The 13,672-nt window shown below is 37.9% G+C and overlaps 2 protein-coding genes across 3 annotated transcripts in view; one reads left to right on the forward strand and one right to left on the reverse strand.

Annotated features, from left to right (window-relative positions):
* The first annotated feature begins 1,863 nt into the window (after window positions 1-1,863).
* On the forward strand, window positions 1,864-6,790 carry LOC106157513 (uncharacterized). Of its 2 annotated transcripts, XM_087005415.1 has the most exons (7): window positions 1,864-2,051; window positions 2,242-2,456; window positions 2,707-2,918; window positions 4,593-4,793; window positions 5,028-5,237; window positions 5,559-5,768; window positions 6,118-6,790. In XM_087005415.1, exons 1-7 carry the CDS (start codon window positions 2,019-2,021, stop codon window positions 6,216-6,218), a joined length of 1,182 nt encoding a protein of 393 aa, XP_086861541.1. In that variant the 5' UTR covers window positions 1,864-2,018; the 3' UTR covers window positions 6,219-6,790. The 2 variants fall into 2 exon arrangements, with proteins under 2 accessions (XP_086861541.1, XP_086861542.1); XM_087005416.1 differs by lacking the exon at window positions 5,028-5,237.
* LOC106150675 (sushi, von Willebrand factor type A, EGF and pentraxin domain-containing protein 1-like) overlaps window positions 6,393-13,672 on the reverse strand; it is a 38,196-nt gene continuing 30,916 nt past the window's right edge. Inside the window, exons 12-15 of the mRNA XM_087005414.1 lie at window positions 11,157-11,342; window positions 8,739-8,927; window positions 7,992-8,195; window positions 6,393-7,348 (exon numbers count right to left, since the gene is read on the reverse strand). Of these exons, the coding sequence (XP_086861540.1) occupies window positions 7,128-7,348; window positions 7,992-8,195; window positions 8,739-8,927; window positions 11,157-11,342 (800 nt within the window). The 3' untranslated portion in view covers window positions 6,393-7,127. The remainder of the gene's footprint in view (window positions 7,349-7,991; window positions 8,196-8,738; window positions 8,928-11,156; window positions 11,343-13,672) is intronic.

Below are 13,672 nucleotides of genomic sequence, written 5' to 3' on the forward strand. Positions count from 1 at the left end.
GGCAGCTGTCCAAAATGGGTCACGAGGCATTTGATAGGCTGGATAGTTTATAGTAATCAAATGCAACACTGTCGTGGTGATTAGGTGCAAATAAAAAATAAAGTAAAACACAAAAGCATTCAATAAACGTCAAAAATTAAATACAATGTAAGAAATTCTAATAAAATACCAGTATATATACATCAGTACAATAGGGACCCATAATTAACTTTAAAATATGAAATAAAATGTAACAAATTCTGATTATGCCTTAATTTTAACACATGTTGCTACGTTAAGACTCAAATTCTGAGTTATGTCATTTGTTATAACCAGGGGTAGATCCAGGATTACACGGGGGGGGGGGGGGGAGGTCTGCGGATGCGAAGCCAACCCTAACCCCTCCCCCCCCCCAAGGGCTCTCTCCCCCTGGTATGGGGTTAAAAATTTTTGGTATTTTAGAGGGCGAACGGCGCCTTTGATACGGTTAAGAACTATGATTCTAATTTCAAGAGGGGAAATTCTAATTTCAAGAGGGGAATACATTGTATAAGGGTGATTTTTTTCAGAAATCGAAGGGGGGGGGGGGGGGGGGGCAACCCTCCTGACCTCCTGACACTCCCCCTCTAAATCCGCCACTGGTTGTAACCAAAATTTCTCATGATCAATTATTTTATAGACCTGCTGCGTATAAATGTGACTTCTCAACTGTATATTTCTCCAATGGCTCATGAAGTGAAGCTTATCTACTCTTACATTACTGAAAGGACAGAAACGGTTTTCTGGTAATATTTTGGATATACATAGCGCTGTCTTACAATATTTAAAATCTGAGAGGTGGTTCTAAACCTGGCTACAGGTGGAGATGTTTGTGAGAAGTCAGAGAACCATTTCAGATAATTTTTTTCACTATTACACGATTTGAGAAACTTGTAGGAGTGTAACTTTTCAAAAACTTACAATGTCACTATTTTGCCTTAAAAGCGTAGAGAATTATGAAAACGATAGGGTCATGGAATGGTGTCGTCTTGGATATGGATTCTTTAATTGAGGAGATCAGTTTAGTCGAATAATGGTGGTAAGTCGTCGTCTGCAACCATTTACATTGAGTTAAAATGTTTGTTAAACCCGTTTTGTAATCAAAATGAATTTGCAATGGTTTTATTATACTTACAACAACATATTCTATTATACCAATGGTTATTTTTGCATATAACAGTGGTCATTATTGCATATATTTCTTTTTACTGTCAAAAAAACTGTAGCCTATCCCTGTTTCACGGCGTCTCATAGCATTATGAAAAGTTTGCAGCAATATTGCAGCGTTATTGCTGGAAACTAAAAATATGCAGCAATGAGTTTGCAAGAAAAATTATATTGCTGCTAATTTGCAGCCATATTGTAGCAAATTTGCAAGAAGTAATTGCAATTTGCAGTGATATTTTGCTAAGAGGGTGACTCTTAGTACAGTACTGTTGCTGTTAGTGCTTGTGAATTGTACCGTTCTACATGGTAGAGGAGGCACAGTCAACCCCCCCCCCCCCCCCCCAAAAAAAAGGCTTATTGTATGTACCTCTTGTTGATCATTGTGTTGCTTAAGCGGAGGTTTTCTTTTATTGTATTTTCCAAAAATGTTATAGAGCGATGGCGAGTGCCGAGAATGAAAGTTGGTTAATCGTGGGAAAAGTACTGTTTACCCTGGGATAAATCAATTTTGGCATAAAAATCCTCTTTTGTGTCCTTTTAATGTCAGCTATATGTATTTGCAGGTATTCACTGGTAGCTATTTCAGCTCTGATTAATGTTCACTCTTACAAGAACGTGTATTTAAAATACTTCTCATCAGAAAACTGTTTTTCAGCGAGTCTCTTTCATTTCAGCCCACTTTCGAGGGAAGCACAGCAGGACGCTCACCTCCACAACCAGTACATGGCAGTACCCTTGCAGGGATTTCCAAAAGTATACTTTAAGGAGCATTCATATCAAAATGACACTCTACTAGTTCTGAGACATTCCAGGCATACTTAATCACCCATCTGATGGTCAATTTGTATATCATGGAGTGGGTGAAGGTGAGATTAGATAAAACACCAATGAATAAGAAAGGGAATGAGATGAAATCAGTTATGCAAAATATTGAAAATATTAACAATCCTGTAATTCTAATATACTAGCTAATAATTAAAAAAAAGTTAAGAATGAATGTTATATAAATAAAGTCTTATGATGTATGATATTTTCCCCCTTTTCCTTCTTTTTTAGATTGCAATTTTTCTGATAAGATGCAGTCATGGGATTTATGGTATTGCAATGATGGCAGATTGCCCCTCATTTGATAGGACATTAGTAGACCCAGCCGAGCAATGGTGTAAGGATGATGCCACAGTCACATACACTGTAGCCAAACAAAACTGTGAAGACATTTGTTCAGTCCTGGCAGTACCAACTACTGGTACTGCGGAATCATTTCATGAATTGTAATTAATAAGTTTTTTATGTATGTTTTAATAATTTTTTATGTTTAAGTGATCACAATGCACAGGGTTTAAATTTCATTGTTTCCTTTAAAAAATTCAAATTTAACATTTAATGTGACAGAGACACGTTGTGAAGTGTAATGTATTCTTTGGCAATTAAATTATCATTTACAAAGAGGATATCTTTGATCATCACTTTGTAATTTCTTTAATAGTAATATTGATTTTATATCTTATCATTTGTGTACAGCACCAATGGCACTCAGCGTTGGATAGGCATAGAGAATGGTGGCAGTGCCTGGTCTGGCATGGATTCTGGCTATAACAAATGGCCAGGTGGTGTAGAACCAAGCAGCAATGGGCAGTGTCAAGCAGCTACCTTCACATACAACCATGCAGATACTTCAGTAACATTCTCAGCACACAGCTGTGAGGACACATTCTCATACCAGTGTCAACAAGGTAATGTAGGTATACTGGTATGTTAAAGTCGTAATGACTCTTCATTTTGGCCAAAAATTGGATTTTCCTGGAGTAAACGTCAATTTTCCCGTACTTACCAATGGTCAACGACCCCATTCCTGCATCCAAAGTTATTCCAGGTTTTTTTCCTAAACGTTTGGTTTTTTGTTAAGATCTCTTTAGAGATTTTAACTGACAGAACCCTCTCTGACATTGCATAGTCAGGCGATATTGAGTGATATTTTCTGGTGACCTACTTAAAACTGCGGGAAAAGATTCATAAGATATATTCGTCTCATTGCTCAAAATGCATTTTTAGCTACAATGAGTGCAGTTCTGGGTTTTTCGTTTCCAACGCACTCGCAACTTACGTCTGCGGATTGCATCATGCGTCTCTTCATATGGCACCATATGTTTTTTTGGTCTCTAATGAACACGAGAATCTGCGTGGCACCCCAACGTCATTAGAAACGGATGCCTTGACGACCGGGAAGAGAGGCATCGAAAGCCTTATTGACAAGCACAGATTTACGTAAGTTTTACAGCAATAACAGCCGTTTTAGTGGTAAAATACAATATAATATATTTTCATGCATTGTTTACGCTGTATTTCTTGTGGAATTTTGAATCTCAAAGGAAGAGTTATTATTGCTTTAATATAAAGGATCCAGTTTGATAAGCAAAATGGCATATTTTTTATGTACACCTGTTCCAATATTGCTTTGTGCTCCTGTCTTAAACCACTGACAGTAAATCAGAACACACTAAAAAGAGATTTTGTATTCTATAAGAAAGCTAGCAAATATGTCTAGCACATTTACTAAATTTCTATTGTGTTCATGTCTTTCAGACATGTGGGAATGTAATATAGTCTTGTTCAATATATATATATATATTGATTTGTCATCATAGACTGGGTTCCCATCCGCAGATCGATCTAACAGGATCAGGGTTTCTTGCTAAATTGCTTTCAGTTCAAGTGGCTTCGATGTCTGGAACACCTAATAAAGCTGCTAAACGATAGTTAATTACCCCCTATCAGCTTCAGTAGGCGTGACAGACATCTAAGTGGCTTAATTGCAATTAAGTGAGAATCCCCTTGTAGAAAGTTCAATCCAAAGTTGGGAATGGTCTCGTATACAACAGTTAGGAGAGAAGAACTTACAGGGATAAGAACTGTTCATAAAATATCGACATTTCACAATAAATATATTGTACGTAAACAACTTATAGAAATATAACAAAATATATATTATACCACCAAAACGGCAGTTAACACAATTATTCTGGAATTTGTGCTTGACATCACATCACGTCACATGACTTCCATAGAATGCTACACTCTGTAATAGTCTCTAAAGATAATTTCACGAAAATCAAACTTAAAAAAAAACCCCAGGACTAACGTTGAATGTGGGAATGGATTCATTAACCACTGATATGGGGAAATTGTTCTTTTCACCAGGAAAATCCATTTTTGGGTCAAAATGAACAGTTGTTATCCCTTTAACACTGAAATTAAACTTAAAGTTGACCAGTTTTTATGAAAGCAGTCCCTAGTATAAACATATGTGGTTATACACTTTCGAATGCACATATTATGGTGGCCCATTGTTCTTAATCTAGCTAAAAGTATTGTCCTTTATTTATTACTAAAGGCGACCTTGCTTTCAGCCACTGCTCCTTGTGGTGCCTCACCAAACATTGCCCAGGCAACAAAGGTGTACAGCCGGTGTAGCTCCAATTGTTGTTTTGTTGGGGGACAGGTAAATTACACATGCCAAGCAGGATACCAGCTCACTGGATTTGAAGGCTCAGTAACATGTAACAGTGATGGGAACTATTCTGTTGATGCCAGTGTTGGAACTTGTGTTGGTGAGATAGATTCTTTAAGCCGAGTGTACCAATGTTTACAACCCTGCTATTTTGTTAAAAACTCTAATTTTGACATTTTTTTTTATCTCAAAGTTTAAAGTCTTGCTTTTTTGTAAAAGTATATATATATATATATATATATATATATATATATATATATAGTTACAAAATATGTAAGAATGAGATGTGAAATGCAGTTTGTCTTATCTTTTGTCTATTTTTTTTTCTTTCCAGCATTATCATGTTCTAATTACACCCTAAACAGTAACAATCATGTGACAGGCAATGACACCAGTGGAAGCTACTTGTATGGCACAGTGATAGAGTTCACATGTGAGGATGGTTATGAGCTGGTCAGAGGTGGAGGAGCTACCACAAAACTTGTTAGATGTAGTGCATCTGGAGCCGGTGTAGACTGGGACTCAACAGTTCCCACATGTCAGGGTATGTTTGTACTCAGTATTGTTGTTTTACCCATTCCCTGAATAAACCAATGTTTACAAGCCAGCAATTCTGATAAAAAACTGTTCCAATTTTGACATTAAATTTTTTTTATCTAAGAGTTAAAACTCTAATTGCTTGTTGGTAAAAATGTAGCACGATTTTGAAGTTTTCAGAAAAAACTTTTTTGTCTTGCCATTGATAGCGTCATTTCTGTTTTCATTTTCAGATATAATTGTTTCTAATGTGAGTAAAAGTTACACATAGGAATGATATGTGAAATGCAGTTTGTCTTATCTTTTGTCTTGATTTTTTTCTTTCCAGCATTTTCTTGTTCTAATTACACACTAAACAGCAACAATCATGTGACAGGCAATGACACCAGTGGAAGCTACGTGTATGGCACAGTGATAGAGTTCACATGTGAGGATGGTTATGAACTGGTCGGAGGAGGAGGAGCTACCACAAAACTTGTTAGATGTAGTGCATCTGGAGCCAGAGTAGACTGGGACTCAACAGTTCCCACATGTCAGGGTATGTTTGTACTAAATGTTGATGTTTTACAAAACCTGAACAGGGTGAAGGAGTGGGCAATACAGGTTAAGTAACCATATACATCATGTATGTGCCAATCAAAATAGTTTTAACTTCAGTAGTTCCATGTCTGCAGGGGGTATATAGGTGTAATATAGATATATTGGAAAGGAGACAGTACAGTTGGGTGTCCCTAAGCATTAAAAAAAAATCTACGATGAAGGTTTCAGTCTTAATTTTCACATTAGTGATACATTTTTTTAAAGAGAACTGGAGTTTAGGTTAAAAAAATCCTGCAAGCTGTCATTAAAACTTTTGATTAATTTGAATTTTTTTTCTTTTGTTCCAGTATCCCAACCTGCTTCCACAGCTGTCAGTAATTACCCAAGAAATGTATTTACTTGTGCCATAATAATACTATCAAACCTGCTTGTTTACATACAGTTTTAAAGGATTTGTATAAATGCAGCTTTGAAGGATAAGCCATGATAGTTTTTTTGAATATCAAAGACTCTCTATAATGTATTTATCTATGTTACTATTTCTTTTGTTTATAAGTAAATTTGTTGTTGATTCGCTTTAGTTGTTTAACTGACTGGGTTGTAAAAAAGTGATAAAAATTGATTATTTAACACAAAGTTTGTTTTATTTCAATCTATCTGTCAGATTCTGTACAATAACACCAGGAAAAAGAAAGGAATATAAATGTGAGTACAATATTCAGGCTAGGAAAGGGGAGAAAAGTAAAAGGGAACCCTGTTACAGTGTAGTTATCGGGTTGATGAGGCTCAGTCTTTGGAAGGTCAGGCACAAGACCTTGAAATATGTCTAAGCATTTTTGTTGTGGTAACCGTTTTTCACATCTTGATTATGACCATTTTTGCATGCAAGCTTCACCGTTTGTACCCATATGTACGCATGCTATTTTATGATAAAAAATACCCCATTTTAGGTAACTTTTTTCACAGAGCACCCCTAATGCGTTACTTTATAAAATGATTAATAAAATGCAACATATTTAATATATGTATTTCGTCTATATAATGGTTCTGTATTATCCCACCCTGAGCTTCAGAGATAACTTGAAACGAATCTCTTGTGTTATATTTAATATATGATATTAATTCATTCAAGTTTTGTTACGCTGGGTGTTTACGTAAATTCCCAAGATTTCCTTATTTTCATCACAACGTGAACCCAGCATTTTAAGGGTTTCTCGCTATACATATCCCCAAATTTTCCAGCTTTTCAAATTTGGAAACGTTTCCAAACAAAATGCAACGGTCGGTTTCGTATGCCTCGTTAATACAGCGTATCTCCTTTTACTACCTTCTTACTGTTTAAGTATAGCCTTTTATTTTATACGCCAGTTTTTTCTTCTGGCCTAGCCTTTCTTGATCTGCTTTGTATGTTTGCTTTGGCCCACGATAAATGACGCTTAAGAGTCCGTATGTCAGACGCAACTATAGACACAACCACAGAAACTAAAACTATCACCCCAACACTTCCGGTGATAGCGGCGCCAGGGGCCTCTTTTGGTGGGTAGCGGGTGGTGCGCTTCTCTACCTTGATGGGTTCGCCTGAAAATACATGTACAATAATTTTAATGTCCACAAGGCTGTCAGTATATATATTTTAAAGTAAATGATCTTCCAGTGTTTCTTAAAGCGGCAGTTCTATTTGAGTGAGGGGTTAGAATAAAACCCCATCAATAAATTGTTCTGACACCATATCATTGGCAATATTGCCAGTTACAAAGTCAATGGTTTACGTTTTGAGTTATAATGTATTGAGATAGTAAAAACAGACTACAATATAATTTTTTAAGTCCACCACACACATACATACATGTACAAGTACCAGTAGTAAATGAGTACGCGGGGGGACCAGGACGAAGACTTCTGTTTTGAAGGGATACATAAATAGAACAGCGATGGATAAGATGATGCATCAAGATGAAGGGAGTTTATATTGAAAAGTAGTAGCCAACTTTTCATTTCTAGGAATTCCAAAGTACAAGACGCCGAGAACTTTTTGATCGTACCTCGTATATCGCATTACGGGTCAGAAACTGGAAAAGTGATGGCAAACCACCCCTGCAGGGAAGAACGTACAACTTCCTTGGGGGCAATATAATCAGTAAAACGAACGTTTGGATTGTTAAACAACCTAGTTACAGTAGTGTGATCCATATTTCAGAAGTCTGTAATGCCATTAACTCACTTGCACATACGATATCTGGGGGAAGCCAGTCCCCTTGAGCTGTGCATCTACTAAATCGCTGTGTATCGCCAGTGGAGAAAACATAACCATTGGTGCAGTTATATGTGATCTTGGTGCCGTATATCCATGATGTCTGATTTTCATCCAGTGGCTCGCTGTAGTTTGCAAACACACCAACAGGTGGTGGCATAGTGCAATTGATGACTGAAACCAGGAAACACATATTAGAATTGTTGAAGTAGGTTTTAGTACAGTTTTTATCCATTTTATTATATTTTATTGGGCAAAAACAACTCGATTATGAGGTCCATCTAACATATTAACCTACATTTTACCTAAGAAACCAGGCTGCATTTTAACCCTTAGCTGGTGCATAAAAGTCATTTTCTTCTGATAAGTCCAAGTGGATTAACCACTTCAGCATATCTTTTCAAAGAATAAATAATCTGTATTATGAAAGATGAAATGAGGCAAGGGAAATATTAGGGAAAAAGGCCTGTGTATGTCAAGGCTCGTTCTGGCAAAGGGCCATGCATATACACCAAATAAAGCAAGTAGAAAGTCCACTCCTATATCATTTTTTGGGTAATATGGAGTGATTTATTTTGGTATTTCTCTAGGTTATTCTGTTATATTTGAAACTATACCGTAGCATTTGGTCGGTTTTCGTGGCAAAAAAAAAAAAAAAAAAAAAAAAAACAGCTTAAAATGCATCTTAAACTACACATAATCAAATGTCTTACAAACCTTGACAACCCATGGGACTTAATGTAGGTGTCCAGGTTGCAGACATTTCGCAGGTCTGGTTCCCTGTCTTTGAACCGTCCGGCATCATAAATCCTTTATCACATACATAAGTTGCCACGCTCTGGTAGGTCAGACCAGTAGAGTTGATGACTCCATTTGCGATTGGCGTCAACTGCGGGCATGTCAACGCTGTAAGGAAGAAAAATAACTAGAGAATGAGAGAGGCGATACCGCCTACGGGTATTGTACAACCAGCTGGAGTAAGTGCATTCGCATGGAGAACAAAAAAAGGGACACCACCTCCAGTGTTGTGCTTGCCAAGCTCTACAAAATGTAGTAAACAAGAACTCTCATTTTTTATCGTATGGAAAAGTAAAAGGTCAGATCCAAGGTTGCAGTAAGATTGTGAATATACGACTGAGTTCAATAGTATATATATAATTAAGAGCCTGGAAATTTGCGAAGTGCGGTTCAGGGTGAATAGTAGGTCAAAGATTAATTTCAATGTCACAGGAAGACTGTCAATATATGAGTTCCTTTCCAAGTTCAGTAGTAACTATGGGTATATCTCTGCCAGTTTCGGAGATATAAGGGACGGAAATTTGCAAAGTACAATTCACGGTAAAAATAGGTAAAAGCTTAATTTCAAGGACACAGATTGCCATTATATGACTTCCTATTCATGTTCAATAGAAACTATGGGCTTATTCTCTGCTAATTTTGGAGTATTTCACATTTTATTTTTACCACTGAATATTGCGCCGTTATACTTTTCCTATATCGCAACTCCTAAACTGTGTACAAGACAAAAAATGGACACCACTTTCAGTATTGCGCTTGACAAGCTCTACAAGGGGCCTCTGGCATTACAGGTACGATTCAAGAATTAGAGAGTTTTTAGTTTCTGCATCTAATGACTGCTTCTCCTGTGAAAATGCACCGATTGACCCCAAACTCCCGAAGATGAAAGGAGTCCCTAATTGTAACCGGTCACTATAATATGACAGCATAGGTCTGTGAAGTTTCTGAAAATTGGCAAATTTTTTTTTTTTTTTTTTTTTTTTTTGCGGAAAATTCCCATTTTTAGTACATTTTGGCCCGTTTGACTTTGAAATGAAGGTCAAAGTTCAAATCCAAGGGCATATTTGGAATCTCCACATATGAATTTCGGTCAGACTTCTATAGCAGGGGCGGATTCAGAGATATTTACTGACAGTCTTCCAAATTATCTTTGTTGATTCATCCTCCAATTTTGACCGTCTTACAACAGAAAAAATTAGATACCCGTCAATGTAAACTTGAAAATCTGACCGTCTTCCGGAAGACCCAGAAGACGGCCTAAATCCGCCCCTGTATAGTAACTTTTCTCATTGTTTGGGAGATATTTAGCATTCAATTTTCAAAAATTTTGACAAGGGTCCGTCAAGCCTATGCAAATGCACCGCCTGAAAAAAACAGAGGGTTCAAGTTGAGAGTATATGTGACCTAAATCCCAGATATGGATACACGGGCTTTTGTGGTCTAGGAGGAGAAGCGGTAACGGTGTCTTCTTTCCGGCGCCAGACTGCGGGACCGGCGGAGCCGTACAAGTCGGACCGGTGTCACGTGAAGAAACCGTCGTCGTGAATAAACCGTTCTGACGGATTATTCACGCGGGGGTAGCAGTCTGTTGACTTACAGTACGTAGCTGCACATGCATTTCCAACATTTCCCCGTAGAGAAAGTTGTAGTATTATCAAACACACAATTTCTTTTTAATGAAAATGACTGAACTCTGAATTGAAAGAACATTGTAGAGTGAAAACATTCGAGTCTACGATCTACCACGTTTTTCACACAGAGCAAAACAGTTCAGTCACGATCAGAAGCTCACTTCCAACATGCCCCCGTATACTGTAGTAATAAGATTATCAAATACATACTTTCTCATGACGAAAAACCACTGAATTATGAATTGAAAGATCATAGTTCAGTGCAAACATAGCGCCTACTTAGGACGACATCGCCATACCGGAGGTTACTTCTTTCAATCTACCCTCAATGCGCATGTGCAGAACGGTTTCGTCACGGCACGGGTCTATCACGCCACACCGGGACTAAAACCTTGAGTACCGCCAGCACACACGCTGGTGGTACTTATAGTTAGTATGCGTGAGTCTAATCTTTTTAATTATTTGTGATTTTGATTGTATTTAAAAATACACTATTTATCCTAAACCTAATACACCTGTTAGCATTTCACTAAAAAAATATGTGAAGTGAGGGGCATTTTACCGTTCTGAGAATCTGATGGATATCTTTCCTTAGTGCACCTATTTCAAAAGAAACTGACCATATGATGAATGATTTACCACAGCTGCATTCTAAACTGTCGACAAGTATATGTATGTTACCTCACATGAAATGTGCGTTACATACCTACACAGGCTGGAATCCCCGTGACCGTCCATGCTCCAAGTTCATTACACCTGGTAGACCTTGTAACAGTGCCATCAGAAAACATATATCCACTGTCGCAGGTATAACCAACCACAGTGTCATAGGCTGTAGAGGAGGTATTGTAACTGGCAAACGTCACGTTCTGTACAGCAGGACAGGTGAATTCTGTAACATGTCGAAGAGTGTCACGTACTGTATGTTCATTTGAGCTAAAGAAAACTGCGAAATCAAACTAAAACACCACTGTACACGTCAAATCATCTCCTTATCATATAATACGTTATATTTAAACAATTACAAGCTCAAGCTGCTGGTACAGATTGTAGCCTTGTATCATTATATTGTTACGTAAAACTAAGAACGTGAACCGTCTTACACATGTTGACATGTGACAGCCAGTTTTTTGTTCTCCATACGATTACGGTCACAGTTTGCTGGTACGGCCGGTGACTTTGTGCCGTCAGCCTGACATGTGACAGTCATACTTACGGTCACAGCGTGCTGGCACGGTTGGTGACAATGTGCCGTCAGTTTGACATGTGACGGTCATACTTAAGATCACAGCTTGCTGGTACGGCTGGTGACCATGTGCCGTCAGTTTGACATGTGACGGTCATACTTACGATCACAGCTTGCTGGCACGGTTGGTGACCATGTGCCGTCAGCTTGACATGTGACGGTCATAGTGGTGCTGCTGAGAGAATTAAACCGCCATCCACCGTTGCATGTCAAAGTTACCGAGGTGCCATAGTTTCTGACTGCTGATGATGCTGTTGCCTGTGTAACACTTAGGGCGGGGCACTGCACGGCTGGAGAAAAGAAATATCCATTGATGAATTTAAAAGAATAGCAGTAATTCATATAGGATTCAAATTCCACAATAAAGCATTGTAAACAATACACAGAAATATAATAAATTCCATTTTACCACCAAAAGGGCGTTTATCGCAATTATTTTGAATTCTGTGCTTGCCATAGGATCACGTGGACATTTTAAGATGTTTACTATCCGTGAAAACTCTTAGGAGATTGTTATAAAAATACGCTTCATTCAAAAAAAACTGTCAACATACTTTGAACGCGGAAAAAATCCAGGTACCCCAGAAAAACGCGACTCATGGCATCCCCCCCCCCCCAAAAAAAAAAAAAAAAAAATGAAGAGTTATTGTCACTTTCATTTGCCAGATAAAGTATTACATGTGTCAGTAGCAGCCCATTTATGTTTTTTGTTTGTAGCCTTGGCCGTGATCTTGCATCAAACAAGACAAAAATGCAAATACAACTAACTATATAAATCCGCGTATACTTTATTTGGTATGCATGGTCACCCATGTACCCTTTGCCACTGGAGCATTGTTTAGGACTGTGATTGGCGTCGTGCTCGGGTATCCTGCAATTTCTACAGCGATACCTCCCATTAAATAACGCATTTGAACTCACACTATTTCACTATGATTAACTTGATCATTTGCCGGAAATACCATTAATGGTGTCAACAAGCGACCAGGATTTTTAAATATCTTACTACTTTGCGTATATTTTTCTGCATGTCGATGCCGTGATATGGTACTTACTTTGGCATGAAGACGGGGTACAATAAGAAGTGCGGGTCACGTTTTTAAGTTTACCTATGTAATCAAAAGGCATATAAGACGAAAGCCTAACAAAACCCCCACGTTTTCTGTGCATGAGCATTTTCTCGCACGTATGCATACGCAAGTCTTATACGCTAGTCTGTGACAGCGTCTTGAGCATGAAAGAGGTTCGTATGAGTATCGTATGTGAAATCGATTATACGCCTGGATTTTCTCAGAGTATGAGAAAGGACAAATAAGCAGCAAAGAAATAGCCTGTTGATAATCTAATAACACCGTATGAATTGCGTTTGAATATCGTATGAGTGACATATTCAGTATAAGCGTATGTCTAGGTAAGGGGTCGTAACCGTGGTCAACGCAGTTCCATATATAACGTACGAATGTCGAATATGAGAGTATGAATAATTAAATATATGGGTAGTTCTATTTTCCTGATAATTATGAACTGCAATCTGGATCAGATCCATTTGGCATTACAAAATACCAATTTTTCTATCTAAACACTTGCATCTTAAAACAAATCCACGGCCCAGCACTTAAAATGTGATTCGCGCTTCTTTTTTTACACAGGTCACAAAGCTGTTCAGAACCATTTTACTGTCAAATTACCCTCGCAAGATCCGTTGCTGGCGTCCACATCATAGTTACCACCTGCGTTACAATTAATAGTGCCTCCAAATCCAGAGAGCTGGTATCCTGATGGACAAGTGTAGTTTACATGCCCGCCTATAAAACAACAGGTGGCACTACACTGACTGTACGCCTTTGTTGCCTGGGCAATGTTTGGTGACGCACCGCAAGGAGCAACCGCTATGAAACAATCAAACAAAAAATTAACATCAATGCGCAATAGACGCCACTACTCTACAGTGTTTATAACTGACATCAGAATCGCTA

Source organism: Lingula anatina, chromosome 2 (genome assembly GCF_051362555.1).
Source record: "Lingula anatina isolate TDL-2025a chromosome 2, LinAna3.0, whole genome shotgun sequence".
Taxonomy (NCBI): Eukaryota; Metazoa; Brachiopoda; class Lingulata; order Lingulida; family Lingulidae; genus Lingula; species Lingula anatina.

Excerpts from the sequence above, each read along its gene's own strand:
- LOC106157513 (XM_087005415.1), top strand. The coding sequence starts at position 2,019 with ATGGTCAATTTGTATATCATGGAGTGGGTGAAG. Across the intron at positions 2,919-4,592 it reads CTCATACCAGTGTCAACAAG|CCACTGCTCCTTGTGGTGCC; the intron begins GTAATGTAGGTA and ends CCTTGCTTTCAG. Across the intron at positions 5,769-6,117 it reads AACAGTTCCCACATGTCAGG|TATCCCAACCTGCTTCCACA; the intron begins GTATGTTTGTAC and ends CTTTTGTTCCAG.